Source organism: Myxocyprinus asiaticus, chromosome 47 (genome assembly GCF_019703515.2).
Source record: "Myxocyprinus asiaticus isolate MX2 ecotype Aquarium Trade chromosome 47, UBuf_Myxa_2, whole genome shotgun sequence".
NCBI lineage: Eukaryota > Metazoa > Chordata > Actinopteri > Cypriniformes > Catostomidae > Myxocyprinus > Myxocyprinus asiaticus.
Window position 1 is genome coordinate 16,352,513 of NC_059390.1, and position 17,303 is coordinate 16,369,815.

At 39.7% G+C, this 17,303-nt stretch overlaps 1 protein-coding gene and 1 pseudogene across 2 annotated transcripts; both read right to left on the minus strand.

Annotated features, from left to right (window-relative positions):
* Positions 1 to 21: 21 nt before the first annotated feature.
* On the minus strand, positions 22 to 11,119 carry LOC127436644 (PCNA-interacting partner-like). 2 transcript variants are annotated; one of them, XM_051690904.1, is made up of 6 exons: positions 10,967 to 11,119; positions 6,656 to 6,774; positions 6,336 to 6,482; positions 5,404 to 5,485; positions 1,631 to 1,820; positions 22 to 650 (listed from the first exon to the last, which is right to left on the minus strand). In XM_051690904.1, the coding sequence occupies exons 3-6, from the start codon at positions 6,347 to 6,349 to the stop codon at positions 331 to 333; spliced, it is 606 nt and encodes a 201-aa protein (XP_051546864.1). In that variant the 5' UTR covers positions 6,350 to 6,482; positions 6,656 to 6,774; positions 10,967 to 11,119; the 3' UTR covers positions 22 to 330. The 2 variants fall into 2 exon arrangements, with proteins under 2 accessions (XP_051546864.1, XP_051546863.1); XM_051690903.1 differs by having other exon boundaries at positions 6,336 to 6,774.
* On the minus strand, positions 10,599 to 16,255 carry LOC127436605 (PCNA-interacting partner-like; annotated as a pseudogene).
* Positions 16,256 to 17,303: the final 1,048 nt, after the last annotated feature.

The window sequence follows — 17,303 nt, forward strand, 5'->3', positions numbered from 1 at the left end:
TTATTAAAAGCTGCAAAGTATGAGTTGTGATTAAGACAGCAAATAAAAAATAAAAAATCATACATCATGATATAACCTTTAAACTCTAAAACGCTTTAGAAAGATAAAAGTTCTTTCTCTGCCAAGTCCACTCATTACATGCACATACACAAACATATACACACACTTTCCGTAATTGTGCTTAGAACAGTAGTTATAAAGTCAAGTAGCCCATGTTGACATGATCTTGGCTTGATCAACATAAAATTCATTTAGGCTACTAATAAATACTGTAACGTGACCCTGTTGCTCAAATGGACCATCGCTACAGATAAGAGAACTGAGAATAAATTACAGTCTGAAAAAGCTTACAAGTTTGCCCTGACCAACAATGAGTTTCTTGCTGGCAGATTTCATGTTCTCTTTCCCTGGACCTCCATTGGGGGCTTTGGCAGGGGGTCTCTTCTGAGGGGGCTGGTTTTCTTCACTTCCCTGCTCCATGCACTCCCTATTGACAAGCTTTCTCTTCGAGGTCTCGGCTGCTCTTCTGTGCTGTGCTGGCTGGATCTTCCTCCCACCTGCTCTGTTCCAGGCATTTCCACTATGTTCCCCCAGAGCGGATTGGCCGGTACCATCACGCCTCAAGTTAGTGGCCATTGAGTCCACATCCACTGAAAGTTTAGATTGCAGGTGGGGGGGGGGGGGGGGGGGTGTCGACAAAAGAGAAACCCTGGACTTTATGAATTAGGTCGAACAATGAGAGAGGGGAAAAAAAGAATGAAAAGGAGGGCTGAGGATGGAAGGGTAGATAAAGTTATGATGAAATTGCTGACGTCAGTCTGCAGTTTAACAGGCAGTGTGTTTATTTTACAGCACTGAGGCTGAGTATTTGTCATGTAACCTGGTGGAGCAAAGCACACATTCCAACAAAGAGAGGGAGAAATGGGGGGGGGGAGAAGAACGTGTGCTCTTAAGATGTGGGGGCAGCCAGGTTTTATGAGATGGGCAATCATTTATAGGTTGATCTTAAGTACAGTTCCCAAGCAGGGACTGGGCATTGATCGAGGCCTGGGCTGTGGAGGTGGACCCAGGCATCTTTCCGACTGTGTGGCGTCAGAGAGAAGCGAAGCACTTCAGCATGTATGTGTGTGTGTGTGCGCAGCAAACAGACCATGCATGAAGGTTATTAAGTACACTAAGAACTAATCCCCCTCTTGTTTATTGTTTTTTTCTTAGTCTCTTTTCTTAAAGACCCAAATTAAATCAGTTCTTTTTCCTGTTTTGACACATTTCCTATTGAAACAGGACATTTAGGCACGACATATCGAAAGTCTCATTCCTCTTCTTGATAAACAGCCAACAGGCTTTAGTCAGGTCCATCACAAACAATGATATGCTACATCCTAGTTGGTAGCAGGTGATATTAGGGGGAGGGACGTTCTCTTTCAAGAAAGCATCTGATTGGACAACAATCTGTTTACTGCTAGATGAGTCCAATATTTTGGTCTTTTTTTTTTTTTCCCAGAAGAGAAAAGACTGATGTTTGAAATGCGCATATCTGCCAAAATCTTTGATTTGTCAACTTTCGGCTAATAGACATGGACTAAAAGCCACAAAACTCAAATTTTTATTGCCAGTAAAGAGATACTACCTGTGAGTCTGTTATCCATTCCAGTGGGGTCATGCTCTTCCTCCACAGTCGAGGAGTTGGTTTGTTTGGGCACAGGGTGCACACAGGTGGGCAGCTGACTGGTACTGGGAAATTCCAACACCCAGTTGAGGGTCAGATCATCATGTTTGTAAGTGCAAACAAACTGAGAGCGGATGGTTGGCCACAGTCTCTGAAAAAAGTAAATGCGTTGATGAGAATGAAAATAAAACCTTATTGTATCAGAGATATCAGCGACTGATCATGGCCAGAAGTTCAGATTTGTATTTTCCCTACCTATATATTTTTAGTGGCCTCATCACAAAAATTGTGTGCATATATTTCTAGCTATATTTACATGTCAGAAACAAATCTCCCTCATAAAACATTAAGTTTCTTCTACAAAAAAATAAAATAAAAATAAAGTTCCAAATAATTTATAGGTTTTTAATTTGCAATAACACCCCAAAATGACATTGTTGCTTTAGCAATTGCATTTGGTTTCATCTCACATTTGCTTTTATGACACTGTTGGCTCTGGTTTAAGGTTTAGGATAGGGAAGTATATTTTGTTGATTTAAAACTTGATAAGAGCATTAACCTTAACCTCATCTGTTTAAAAGAACTCTCTTTAACTCTCCTTTTAGGGCCACAGAGTTGAAATTTCTCAAAAACGTGATTTTCATAGCAGAATTTGCTAAAACAATGTCCAATACATCACAGAAAACCAAATGTTTAAGTCTGACAACATATGAATATGATCAACAAATATGACTTGGTGATAACACAGCACTGGCTCAAAACTGGCCCCGGGCTATCAAGCTATCCTTACTCTTGAGCCCTGCTGATGCAACTAGGTGGAAATAACCACACCTAAAATATTTTGAGAAGAAAGTCAATGAAAAAACATTTTATGTAGATAAATATTGTGGTCCGGAGGTTGGCATGAAGAGCATAAAATAAGAAAATGGTTGCGCACACTGGCGTAGTGAACTTCTGAGATCCCAAGGGTTGCAGAGAAGCGCTGATCCACCTCTTTCAGGGCCTTTGATCCATGCCTGCATAGGATTATCAGGATTCAAAGTGCTCTCCTTTCAGGCAAGCCGGCCGCAGTAGGAGAATGCAATTCAGAAAAAGTAAAAAAATCAAAACATACTGCAGGCATAGTTGGGTGGGACTGCAAAGCATGTAGGAACTGGGATGGTTGGGGGAAGAGGGGGTGGGGAAAATCAAAGCTTGAGCGCAGCTTTTCAAAGCACTTTCTCAAAAGAGCACCTAAAACAACAGTATCACTCAATTGGGTGCTTTTGAACAAGAGGCTTATATGGTATGTTGGGCAGCCCTGGTTGCATGCCAATAGAGAGCGCTAGAAAAACTATGAAAGGCGGAGTCCACCAGTGACTTCCTCGGATATGCAAGTCATCATTAATTCTCCAATAAGAATAGGTGTGTGTCTATTGTAAAGCACACAATGAAATGATGCATGGATGCATAACACCTGTCCTGGTACAACCCTAAATGGCCAGCTGACCTGGGGCAAAAAAGGGACACGGGACCAGAGAGTGGAATGCGGCTCTGAAAGAGGTATTTTAGCAAAAAATATTTGCTCTGCTCAAAAACCTAGAAAACTGCCTACTAAGGCAGCATGTTAAGGCATTATGCGCACCCAATGCAAAGTCTTTCCCAAATTTAGGCAACTTAATAGTACTGCCTTCAAAGATATCTCAATTTAGGTAAATTCAAAGGAAGCATCACATGTACCCTTCAAGAAGAAGGGTCTATAAAACTAAAGGATTTATAAAAATAGTGGTGTAATTAGAAATTGACTATTTTACGAAATGTTTGTGTCATGTATTTCTACACACAAGAGTATTGAGTTGTTAGCTTAGCAACATGCTAACACCAAACTAATCAATTGCGTGTTTACTTCCCCATGCTGAAGCACTATTCCTGCAGTGCAAAGAGAGTCGTTTTCCAAAACTCTTGGAACAGGAGGTTTGATGACTTTTAGGCTGCCACCTTGGAAGGTAGCTACATATGTAGGCATTTGGTAGCTCGCTAGGCTCAGTCATTGAATGGGTTTACATGCTTAACTCTACAACTACCCAACACTGATAAGTACTAAATATTAAACACTAATAACTATTAAAAATCAGCTTATTTGAAAAAAGACACACACACACACACACACACTCAAAAATAAAAAATAAAACAATCACACAAGAAAACAGTGTGTACATGAGACTTAATCATGAAGCTATTCTCCGCTTTTTTCTGCAAAGTGTAAACAGGAGCAACTGAGAAAAAAAAATCTACAATTTTCATTTGTTTTTTGCTTAAACTGTGTTTTTTTTTTTTTTTTTTTTTATAATGTAAGGTCATAAATGGTTTAAGGCATTTATATGACCTTACATGTTGTCAGCTTAAGCATGACAAGTGTTTCATGCATGTAAACACACTCATTGTGTTTCGAGTATGTGTTTTTATGAATATTTGTGGGCAAAAATATGTAACCGCCCTGCAAAACCTACTACCATCTTTCCATGTGCACAACTTTAACAGAAGCAATATATGAAGTTCAAATACTACTGCCCACTCAAGAGTAGACTACGTCCTCAGGATAATCTCTCTCTGCAGTTTAACTGCTAAAGAAACCTCTTCTTGATCTCTCCCTCTGTGCCAACTGACATCAGTTTGTGATGAAACTATTGGAATACAATGGAACAAAGTCATTCAACAGACAACAGGAAACAACAACCTTTCAAGTTCCCCTTGCTAGCTGAGTAATGCCACTGATATGGCATGTTCAAAGTGAAATTGATGCAGAAAACTTCCGCCCATCCAGTTCAGGAAGCAGTGAGCTGCCCAGGGACCATTACTGCTTACTAACACAGGAAGGCGGCCAGAGAGTGGAGGTCTAAAGAGACATCTGCTAGTGCAATCAAATAAAGAAGCCATTTAACAGAATGTGTCTAGCATACATGTTCACAGAGGGCTCACCGTTTCTTATTGATGGAGCTACCGTCCCAAAAAAATAAAGCTGCCATTTTTTTTTTTTTCGGTTTTAAAATGTGTGAACAATCCACAGGCTAGTTAAAGGAATAGCTCACCAAGGAATCATTCTGTCATAATTTTCTCACCCTCACATCATTCCAGACCTGTATGCATTTTTCTTCAGTGGAACACAAGAGGAATTTTTGAGGATGTCCCAATTTTTTTATTTTTGGGTGAACTATCTCTTTAAGGTTTGTTTAAAAAAAACATGCTGCTTTACTTGCATCATTTAGTTCCTATTCACGCAGTCGGTTTATATTAAAGATTTATTCCTCTCAATAATTTTATGGCCAAACTGTAAAATAAAACCTTACAAGGCCAAAAGACAATCCTAAAATCTTAGCACATGCAAATTTAATCTTTCTTCTCTCAGCTGTCCAAGACTAGCAAGACTAATGTTTTCTGGATAAGACAGTCTGGTAGCATATGGTGTACAAGGAGCATGCACACTGCCAGATGTTATTGGTTGGAGTCTGGAGTGTAGTGTATGACACTAAATTTCACACTCAGTGGTTGTTTTTATATATCATATGAAACCCACTGCACAAGCACCATGCATAAAAAACAGCAGTATAAATGTGCACAATACAAGACAGAGGAAGTAGATATAGCTCATAAGTGCATTACTTGCTGTCTGTTTTAAAAGTCAAGTGTCACATTCAATTTTGTTTGAGTGCTATTTGAGACTGGGGTCTCTGCTTACAACCCTGATGATTCTTTACCTTGGATTTGATATGTTCTTGTTGGCTGCAGACACGGTTCCGAAACGGCTTTGGAGAAGATCCCGTGGGAGCTTCTGGAGGTCTATAGGCACACAGTGGAAAGAGGCCATGAAGGTAAATAACCATAGATTAAAATAAGGTGCTGAATTGCAAATCAAAATTATGATACCACACAAAAATAAACAGACTGGCAAGAAAAAAAATAAAAATAAAATAAAAAAGAAAAGATAACTGACTCCAAATTCTGATTGGATGTGCAGTGTTTGAAGCGGTTGTAAAATGGCAATAAATGCACACATGACTGCACATTCTATACCACTATGCCAAATTGTTACCTTGCAACCGTAAAAAGGCAACGGTTAGTACAATTCTACATTTACTGATTATAGTTTATTATTGATTGATTGATTGATTGATATTATTTGATCGTTATTAATAGTTATAACTAAACATTTTCTTCAAACACTGCTGTCATTTTTAATGTTGCTCGTTACCGTTTTTTTAAAGCAAAATGTCACGAGAGGCACAATGGTTAAAGACGTGTGTCTAGCACATGTTTGCAAAGAAAATCGATTTAACAACAGTGCAGACAGATGCAAGATACGTTTGATGTGAACGTCCCCTTACTTATAATGCCCCAAAGTCTACATCGCTAAGACACAAATGCTAGACGTCCTTGTTCAGAAAGCATGCCACAAATTTTGTCATCAGCAGAGTGCTCGAGCACGGAGCGTGCGAGGCTCAATTTTTGTAATCGCGTATACTCCGAACGCACAGTATGTGCGTGCGCCTGGAATTCACTGCACTAATTTGTGGGTCCACAAGCTGGCATGCTGTAAAAACTCAGAGATGTATACTTTGTGCTCAAGAAGTGGGATTTGGAATGGTAAAACCTACTTATAAAGGATGAGGAGACAAGCTCCAGCACTCACATTAAGAACAGCATGATCTTCAGAGAGCAGTTCCGCCTTGTTCCTGCAGGGCAGCACTAGTGGCTCTTCATCCAACAGGGCAATCAGAAACTTAACAGTCTCTCTGCCCCATACGCAGTGGAATGGTTAATAGCATAAAGCTTTGGGCTAAAAAAAATAAAATAATAAATCAACAAGAGTTGTCTTATGAAGGTGATAACGGTATTTGGAAAGATCATGCTCATAACAGGCTAAGAGCTGACTAGGTCAACCATGGTTTATCCTTGCCGGACTGATCCCTGTGCCAACCGCTGACTGTGTCTGTGCGGTGTGTATTTTACTTATTCATTCCTTGAGTTCCTTAGCTGTGCCATCTGCTGCTGCATACACTGGATCTCCTCCACTGCAGCCTTTGACCAGAGCAGTTCTTATACTAGACACCAGCTTGGATCCAGCTTCTCTGTTTGGGATAAGATAGCGCAATACAGTCAATTAACAAAAACTGATCTTTTCACATTTCAGCAGCCCTAAACGGGCAGTCACACAAGACTTGGTGCTCCATTAACTTGCATTTATATGCATGCAAATGCATGAGAGTTGATAAGCAGGCATAGATGTAGAATTTGTGTCTTTGGCTACAAAGTTCTAGTGAACCCTGACCTGCAAATTTGACTAATACAAAGACGTTTGACTAATACAGGACCTACACGTCACATAATTGACCTCTTGCCTGAGAATCATGCAGGAAATTCTCATTTGGTTGGTTTCCTATCGATGCTAGTTTAAAATATTAAATTCAACTGTACTCTTAACGTTAGTAATTTAAACAGAAGCCCACATACGTTGCAGACCACAAAAAAACATTTGCATGCTTAAAAAAAATAAATAAATAAACTAACAAAATTGAATGTGTCAGCCCCTTAAAGACCCCAAGAAATCAAAGTTTTGTGGCTTTTAGTCCATGTCTGTTAGCTTGAAGATGATCTATATTCTTGTGTTACACACAATTACACTACTACTAGTTGACAAAATTAACTTTTAGCTAATATATGCATTTTAAATGTATAGTCTTTCTATTCCAGGAAAATGGTGCAAAAATATTGTGCACTTAAGGCCCCAGCACACCCAAAAAGAAGTTCGATACAGCAGAGCAACGACATGCTGTTTGCGAACATTCAGGTGTTTTTTTTTTCACTGGGCAAGTTTGCTGCAGTACGAATCAGAGCGCAATTGATCCCAGCGCCCCACGCAGCGTTGGAATGGTTTTAGACTCACGCACGATTCTGTCGAAACATGGTGCGGGACTGGGACGCTATATTTGTGTGCTTTTAATTTATTATTATTTGTCATTATGCACACCAGATTGAACGACACTCACCCCATGTGTGTTGCATGCCGTAATTCAGCAGTTGTACATGTCCAGGAGAAGGAGACTATATCTGATGCTCACAAACAATCTTTGAGGACACAGCTGGTTGCATACTCACGCATGTACTGTATATAAAAGCCACATCACATCTTCTGTGTCCCACAACTTATCAGACTACTTATTGAGAGACTGGTAGAAATTGGAACACCCAACCAAGGAGCTCTAGTGCCCAACGGATGTAGAAAGGAAGTCCCGCTTTACAGGTAAAAAAAATAGTGCCCCCCAGCAGGTGTCACCCTAGGCGACTGCCTAGTTCGCCTATGCCTAGAAACGGCCCTGCAGACCACCTCCTACAGGTAGTCTTGAGTTCGGTACCACTGTCCGCAAAACAGCTTTCACATTACCTATTTTTCATACGAACCATGCTGCCAGTGTGTAATGGTGCGTTCAAACCAGAGGAGTCGAGAGCGTCAAATCGACCGGAAGTCATTCATTTTCTATGGCAGCCAGCGTCTCTCAGTGGCGAGAAGCAGCGTGTCCATGGCCGGCACGTCTTGGGCATTGTGGGCGTCAGAGGAAAGTTCAAGTGCGGGCAATATTATGGTAATGAGCTTTGATGCAGTTTGGCGGCAACCTATTGGAATATAGAAGTGCTCCGCTCTAGCGAAGTCTAGAGAACATAACAGTGTAAACTTTGGTTCCCACCAAAAAATAGTCCGAAGACAAAATGGAGGAGAAACTAATTATTGCCATGGCGGGTTTTCCCGTAATATACGATCTGTCCCTGTTTGCTTACAGGGATATAAATAAAAAAATAAAAAAACGATGCATGGACAAAGGTGTCTGAAATTGTTGGTGTGCCAGGTGAGTTGATGAAGTGGATATTATGGTTTATATAATATTATATATAATATATTGCATGCTAATTTTGGCGCCATAGCATGCAAAACCATGCTGCTTGATCAATCGGTAACACATTTATACCATCAGCGTTTTTCTTTTTATATTTAATTACTTTCTGCCATCGATCGATTTCTTACTTTCACATTTAAAAGATTTCAGGAGGATATATGCTACTTGTCGACATGTCTGGATGTTTTGCGGCCCCTTTAAATATAGTTCACAAAACCAAGCATTCTGAACCAACGTGCCAATTTCAACTACGTCAGAGCGTCCACGAATCTTCGATAGCGTTGTTGGCAGGGCAGCCAGAGTGAATTTTGACACTCTCGCCTCCTCTGGTCTGAATGTACGGTAAGCCCCTCAGACACAGGCCACACTGCTAGGGGAAGGTGTTTAGAGGAGCATTTAAATATGAGGATGCCCAAGACTACATGTAAAACATAAACTAATATAACATTAAAATGTTACCAATGACTTCATGCCTCAATCTATGAGTAGAATTCACTCCAGATCAGTAAAGAAGCTGTTTTAACCACTCAATGATTATTTAAAGTAATATACTGTATATGGAGAAGATAATGTGTAACTTGTATTGTTTACCTTGTGCATTCATGGTGCTAATGTGCTAACACGTGGCCATTACACTCGGTTATTGTCATTTATGATGACACTGTTACTATTGCAAAGATGGGTGTATAAAAGAGTGGTAATGGGCAGAATACAGATAGAAGAATGATGGTATATCTTTGGGCAGATGTGTAAATGGCTTTCAGCCGCAGATGCATGAGTGAATGGGCACGAGTATTGGAGTCGATTTGTTTTCTTTTGTAGACTAAAAAAAAAAAACAACAATAACAAAAAACAAAACAAAACAACAGATGACGTTCTTGGAAAATGTCTATGCGAATGATCTTACAGATTTAAGTAAGTTTGTACAAGCTCGCTAATAACCGCACGCCGGTGTGTTAATGTTGACTGATCTTTAACTGACTGAATGGGAATTGGCTGTTGGCCTCAAAGTAGGAGGAGCTCCAGGTCACACCTACCAATGACATGGACCAATGGCAAAAAGAAGGTATTTAGCAGTTCGCCCCAGCAAGCTGTTACAAACCACTGAAATGAACTAAGCATCTTCGTTTTAGAAAGATTTTGTTCTAAATTACATCATACCTGTTTGTTCTTCAATTCTGTAGGAAGTGTGCAAGGGCCTTTTGTGGCACATCTAAATTTTTGCCCAATTAAATGCTCTAGAATAGTAATGGTCCCTCCTCCTAATACAACCTGCAACTAACTAGTAATAGAAAGTAAGTAGAAAGTAGTGACTAACAAGATTTAATGGCAAGCCAGTGCTATCGCTGTAGTCCACCTGACTGTGTGAATATATTAATTGATTAATAAATGTAAACATTTGGTCTGCAGTGGGAAAGAGGCCGTACTGAATCCCTGAACTTGCTTTTGTAAGAGGGAATTACAGTAACAGAATCATCTGAGAAAACAGATGTTAGCTGTGCGCGAGACGCCGTTTCCTTCGTAAGGACTGTGTGTGTGGTAATACAGTACTCCATAAGGTGCTGAGAGGTGGGGAACTGCACAGGCAGGGCAGCAGGCCGATGAAAGACCTCTTTTGGCTCTTAGCTCACACTCTCTCATCACAGAAAAAGATCTGTGGTGGTGAACAGGGTCTCTTGCAGCAGGTTCAAGGCACTTCCATCAAAAAAGTTGAAGTACATTGATGCACTGCAGGAAATGACCTTGTGTCCTCTATGAATAACCCAATCATCTATGCAGTTCAGTGCCATGTGTTGCGCTGCCAAATGTCTTGTGGAGATTTGGACGTTTTGAAGTGCAAGTCATCAAGGAGAAATCTCAGCGTTATGACGTTTAATCAGAGTTATCTAAATAAGGAGGGACAAAGTCGCCATTTGTGGTTTGGTACAACACACTTTGATGTTTCTCAGATAACACATGCTTGAACAATTCAGACGATTTTATTAATACTGGTGCAGACGTCATCAAGGGTTGCTTTTGAAAGAAGAGGAGAAAAATTATATAGACAGATGGCTGATAACTGCATCATGAGGTGAGGGGGAGTAGCACTGGATCTGTTTAAGACAGGATACAGAACAGATAGCAGATAGCGTGTTGTTAGGGCAAAACAGTACAATATCAGTAGTATAAAGCAAAGGCTCTGTCTACAGCCATTTGGGGGAGTGAACTAACCACAGGGAGACACAGGAAAGGTCAAAGCCAGGTCACAACGGTTTATAATCAATACCAGTAATAAAGCATCGACTCTACATTTTTGCCTTCTACTATAACACTCACAAAAGGGTTGAAATACAAAACATATGGTAATGTACGAAATAGTATGAGAACTTACCAAGGGTTAGAGGTTTCTCCTAAAATTTCTTGAAGCTGGTTGGCAAAATTGAGAAATTCTGATAGGCCCTTTACATGCTTCCTTTATGGATCAGACTCAGGTGGAGCGTATCCCTTTCCTCCAAACTGTATGGCCCTGACAAATGATGATACAGTCTGAACATTGAAAAAAATAAAAATAATAATTGGTTAAAACAACATTCCATAAGTGAAGCTGTCTATTTAAATAGTATAAATAAACTATTATATTCTATTATGTATGCACATAAACACAGCATAGAAGTAATCTATACGACTCCAGTGTTTTAATCCATGTCTTCAGAAGCGATATGATAGGTGTAGGTGAGAAACAGCAGCCTCCCGAAAACAGTGGAAAGCAATAGTAGTTACAAAAGTAACTAGGATGGAAGAGGAAGGGTATAAGGTTAGGGCAGTCAGCCAGCAGCAGCAAGGGCACTGGACTATATGGGAGGGGACATCTGATAGTGTGTTAGGATGGGCTGACCGGTGGAAGGTACCCTAGGCCAGGCTTATCAACAAATAAGATCCACTTATGACCCTGGGAATTTGTCCCTGTGGTATGACAAAGAGAACAGTACAGGTGGCGGCATGATCAGGTCCTGCGGAAGCTGGCAGAGATCCTAGAGGTGGATGGAGTAAAGGCATACAAAGGCAACCATGCTCCCCAGAGGCAGGGTGTTGATTTTGTTAAAAAGGGAGGTGCCGCACAAGGCACAGCACGGAGGGAAGCCAGATCAATCTTGGCACCTAGAAGTGACTGGTCAATGATGGTTGACCTTAGCCAGCAGCTAAAATTTCCTACCAAGGTTACCATTACCTCCTTGAGGCCGGATGTAGTGTTGTGGTTGACTTCAACTAGGAAAATAGTAAGGATTGAGCTTACTGTTCCATGGGAAGAGGGTCTGGAGACAGCCTATAAGAAGAAGAAGTTAAAATATGCTGATCTGGCCGCAGAGTGCAGGGAAAATGGATGGAGGACTGCCACCTACCCTGTGGAGGTTGGGTACCGAGGATTTATGGGAACATCAATGCAGCACTTATTTAGATAAATTGGCATTGTAGGAGCAGCTTAAAAAAAGTATTTGAAGTAACTGGCAGAGGAAGCCGAGAAAGGGAGTTTCTGGATATGGTTAAGAAGGAAGAACAAAAAGTGGGGGGTTTAGAAGTAGGAAACTGATGAATAGGGAACCTGGGTGATATGTGGTGAGGGCTTGTGCTGCTGAGGTAGTATGTCATACAGAACCGGTGGCACTGAGTTACTGAGAATGTACCGAGATATACAGTACCAGTGCCAGCAGGGCACAGAATATGCATCTCGGTGCCAGTTGGCCAACGGGCGTATGGTCGTGTTGAGGTATTATAACATATAGAACCCTGGTTGTAAATAATTTGTGAAGGAGAGGCATGGAGGGGAATCTGATGTCCAGCTGCAAGGGGTGGCAGGGAGACGTCGCAGACCACTGCCCCCCCACCACGAGATGTTCCGGGCGAAACATTGAAGATAGGTGGCTCCCGGCTGATGACCCCGCAGCTGGGCTGAAGGCACTGGTGGAGGTGCGGCAGGCAATACCTCACGGCAGGTTATTACAGCTACCTATGCATCTGTTTAGTCCATTTTTACTATCACTCTCCACTTTTACATTATTTTGTTTTTGGTGGTTTGTATTCTTTGTGCATATCGCCACCTACTGGGCAGGCAAGGGAGGAAAATACATGGTAAAAACAGACTTAAATATTGATCTGTTTCTCACCCACACCTATCATATCGCTTCAGAAGACATGGATTTAACCACTGGAGTCTTATGGATTACTTTTATGCTGCGTTTATGTATTTTTGAGCTTCATAATTTTGGCACCCGTTCACTTGCATTGTATGGATTACAGAGCTGTAATATTCTTCTAAAAATCTTCGTTTTTGTTCTGCAGAAGAAAGAAAGTCATGCATATCTGGGAAGCATGAGAGCGAGTTAATGTGAGAATTTTCATTTTTGGGTGAACTTTCCCTTGAAGATGCATTTTAAAAAGTTGAAGTTCTTAATTTGAAATGCCATCTTAAAAACATTGGGCTCATTGCACGAGATGCTGAAAAATGAGTGAGACGCTGCAATGGACAAAGACGTTTATCTAGTAGTTGTTGACATAGAAAAACAGTTTCAAAACAGAACAGACAGATGCAAAAACTAACAAAAATCAACCCAAATCTAATGGTAAAAAAAAAAAAAAAAAAATTGGATTTCATTTAATAGTTGATAATATTTTTAATTCAGTAACAATTAATTTAAATATTTAACAAATTAATTTTTGAGAAATTTGAGAGAGATGAGGCACTGTTGCTGGCAGCATGCCTGAGATCAGTAAAGGCCGCATGTCCCAGAGAACGGTTAGGGTTTTCCAGGGTGTATGTGAGGGCTGGGTCATTCTTGGAGCTGACCAAAAGGCCCAGATACGAACAGAAAACTCTCCCGACCACTCTCTGTATCTGAAAGAGATGAACAAAGAGCCATTAACAGACAAAAATAATTGTAAAACAAATTGTGATAAACAGTGAGACAAATTTTCATTGCAAGAAATATGGTTATAAAAATACATAGGCTTTATAACAGGAACGGTTTATTCTTTTCTGTTCTGCGATACTGATGAGTCAGTTAGCTGACATGGACTTATTTTGTATAGAGGACGGGCTTTTTCCACAACCCCTTAAACAGGCCAGGCTCGTAAACTTCATCACCCCCAGTATTACAGTGGCAAAGCCCAGAGTCTACTTCCACATAAATCAGAGCACAATTGAGCAGCTGTGAACAGAACTGGGCAAGAGCAACGCTGGTTTCAGCACGCTATACAAAATGTTTTTAAAACATCCAGTTAGTAACTACATGGATATTGCTCTCATCTGAATAATATGACATCTCAGGGAGGCGACAAAAGTGAAATTTAACAGGTGAAGTGTCGTTTCTGCACCACCACACAGACACTGTATATGTGTGTGTATGTATGTATATAACACATACAGTATTTTCATGGTCTAAAGGAAAATGTAACGAGTTTTTTTTTTTTTCATAAATCCTTCAAGTCCTTTACCTGTGGACTGCAAATTCCAGCCTTATTAGATGGAGTTGATGGACACACAGGAAGAGATTCCACCTTCTGTGAGCTCTGTATGTCACCACTGGGAAAGTCAAACATCTGCATCTAAAGAACACACAATAGATAGTGTTCAGCGATCACCCAGAAACATGACTGAATGAACCCAACCAAATCTGAGAGCCTGAAGTGATGTCGCTGGCAGCAATCACAGCGGTTGTGGGCTCCTCTGGGTCCTCATTCATGCGAAGCTCCTTGAACATAATGAAGATGTCAATCAAGTCCACAGTACTGGTGCATTTAAAAAAAAAAAGAAGTCATACTCTTTTCAGATGAGGTCATAGTTTGGTGGAAGAGGGATATTGTTGTGGGATAGCTGGAGCTTATCCAGAAGGAAGTATTTGCAGGCAGCCAAGACTTCACTCAAAGCTGCACCAAAGTCTCCACGTTCCTGTCAGGAGCAGAGTAAACACAGGGACATGAACGTCATGCACAAAAGCCTGACCAAAAAAAACAAAACAAAAAAAAAAAAAAAGTACAGAAACAGAACAAAAGTATGAGTCAAACTTTGTGACCCCTTACGGGAAGAAGATAAACCCTGCATTTATGTTTAAATTGTAACCATGTGCGTGTGGCAACTACACGTGTTCATTTAAAACCTTAAAGATGGTGTGTAATTTCTGTACCACTAGACTAGCATCACCAAATTGGATTGCACGTTATGTCATGTTGGGCTGGTTGGGATGTTTTGAATGTAATATTTTACACATTTAGGAGGTAAATCAACCTACAAATTACTTAGAGTCATCTCTGCATATCTAGCTAGCATAGGATGAAGTATTTTAAAGGAATAATTCACCAAAAAGAAATGTATCATCATTTGCTCACCATCATGCCATCTTAGATGTGCATGACATTTTCTTCCGCAGAACAAAAAAATATTTTAGTAGAGTATCTCAGCTCTGTAGGTCCATACAATGCAAGTGAATGGTGACCAGGTCTTTGTAGCTCCAAAAAAGCTCATAAAGGCAGCATTAGTCCTTTTTTACTATAAATCTCCACTTTCACATTCTTCAAGTATATTGCAACTTACTGGTCAGGGCTGGACAGGTGGAGATTACAGTAAAAAAGGACTTAAATATTGATCTGTTTCTCACCCACACCTATCATATCACTTCTGAAGACATGGATTAAACCATTGGAGTCTTATGGATTACTTTTATGCTGCCTTTATGTCCTTTTTGGAGCTTCAAAGCTCTGGCCACCATTCACTTGCATTGTATGAACCTACAGAGCTGAGATATTCTTCTAAAAATCTTAATTTGTGTTCTGCAGAAGAAAGAGAGTCAAACACATCTGGGATGGCATGAGGGTGAGTAAATGAGAATTTTTATTTTTGGGTGAACTTATCATTTAACATCTCCTTTAAGTATGCATTTATAGCACACATACATGAGATCTGACATCCAGTTTGCTCCTGAAGAGATTTTAAATTGATTATTCATCAGCCAATTAGCTACAAATCTCTGATTGCAAAGAACACATTAGGAAAGACACCAAAACAGCCAAGTTTAAAGACAACTTTATGTGTTTCAGTGTAATGCAGGGGTTCACTCATGCACTTGACAATGTGTAACATTACCTGCTTGATGACCTCAGTCATAGCAAGCTGTAGGACCATCAGCATCCCATCAGCCCCTTGGATGGTGGTCCTCTAAGAGTCTAAAACCCGGTGACACTCTCTCCTGAAGACTCTGGCCATTGTTCTCAAGCTTGCCTCCACAGCCATCTTTACACAGTCTTTTCTAAAATGCAATAAAACCAGAACTTCCGTAATACAGTGATTTCTTGCAGATAGCAGTCTGCAAACGAGCATGCGACCCAGCCAAAATCACTTACAGCTTTCCAAATCTACCACTGAGCAGGAACACACAAGAGTCGGGAACACGAGGAGCTATTTTTCACATTATTAAGAACATAGCCTTCAAACATCTTAGGCCAACTTACCAACACTGATATTTACTCGCGTCTTATGTCTCTAATATGAAACAGATGTCGGCAGATGCATGTTATTGTAACGATGAACTGGTATGCTGCCTGTAAATTTAAATCCACATCCCAGGACCAATCAAAGAGCGCTCCGCGTTGGCCGCGACCCAACAACACAGGAAGACACGCACAACTGAACGGCCACTTCTGTTTAAATGAATGGGAGAAATTGGAACGGTCATCGGATGTAGAAAGGAAGTCCCGCCTTACAGTTAAAAGAGCCAATCATCTTTTAGATACAGACATCACCTCTCAATCAACTCTAGAGCGGTCATGCGTTTTAGCTATACAAGCTGGGAATTTTTTTTTTTTTAGCGTAATAAGAGGTTAAAAATAACAATTTATGATTTCAGTATTGTAAGATTTTATTTCTGATTTGAAATATGTTCTTTGATAGTAATCTTGACCAATCGTTTTTGAGATTGTGGTTTTTCTCCATTCAAGACTGGAAATAGCTTCCTGAGAGTTTTCCAAAGATGGCCGACAGTGGATTGACTTGCTAGAGAGACTTTGGTCAATTCAAAGTGCGAATCTTTGTTTACAAAAATAACTAAAGTAAACACACGTAGTGATAAAGAAACATGATAGCTATTTACGCCAATGTTAGTTACAGATTATATTATAAGTGATTTGCCAAAAATATCACTAGCATTATAAATCGCCGTTTAGAGAAAATAAATACATATTCGTAAAGCAAAGTAATGGGAATACATAAATAGTTTATTAATAGCTTATGTTTTTTTTTTGTTTTTGTTTTTTGTTTTTTAAATTCACACGAAGAATATGAAGAAAGCATAAATCAAACAAATCAAGTAGAATTATAATTAAGTCATGCAACGTCAAATGCAGATTATTTAAAAAATAATAATTTGAAATTTTTTATTCTTGATTGTTTTTATTATGATTACATAGAAATATATAGTTAATAGAACAGAAAGAAAGATAATATTTAACGCCAAGGGGATTAAACAGAAGGGCCAAAATCACTTAAAAATAAATGAGAATGAACTAAAATAAGTATTTTTATTTATTTATTTATTTTTATTGAAAAAAAAAATAAAATAAAAACAAACAAAACAAATACAATACAACATTTCAAATGCTAGGGGGAGGTATAAACAATATTATAAGAATACTTTAAAGAGTGTACATGCTTGTAAAATTCGAATAGCTTTTTGTTTCTTCGA

Excerpts from the sequence above, each read along its gene's own strand:
- LOC127436644 (XM_051690904.1), bottom strand. Across the intron at positions 1,821-5,403 it reads AAGAACATATCAAATCCAAG|AGACTGTGGCCAACCATCCG; the intron begins GTAAAGAATCAT and ends TACTTTTTTCAG. Across the intron at positions 651-1,630 it reads AATGGATAACAGACTCACAG|TGGATGTGGACTCAATGGCC; the intron begins GTAGTATCTCTT and ends CTAAACTTTCAG.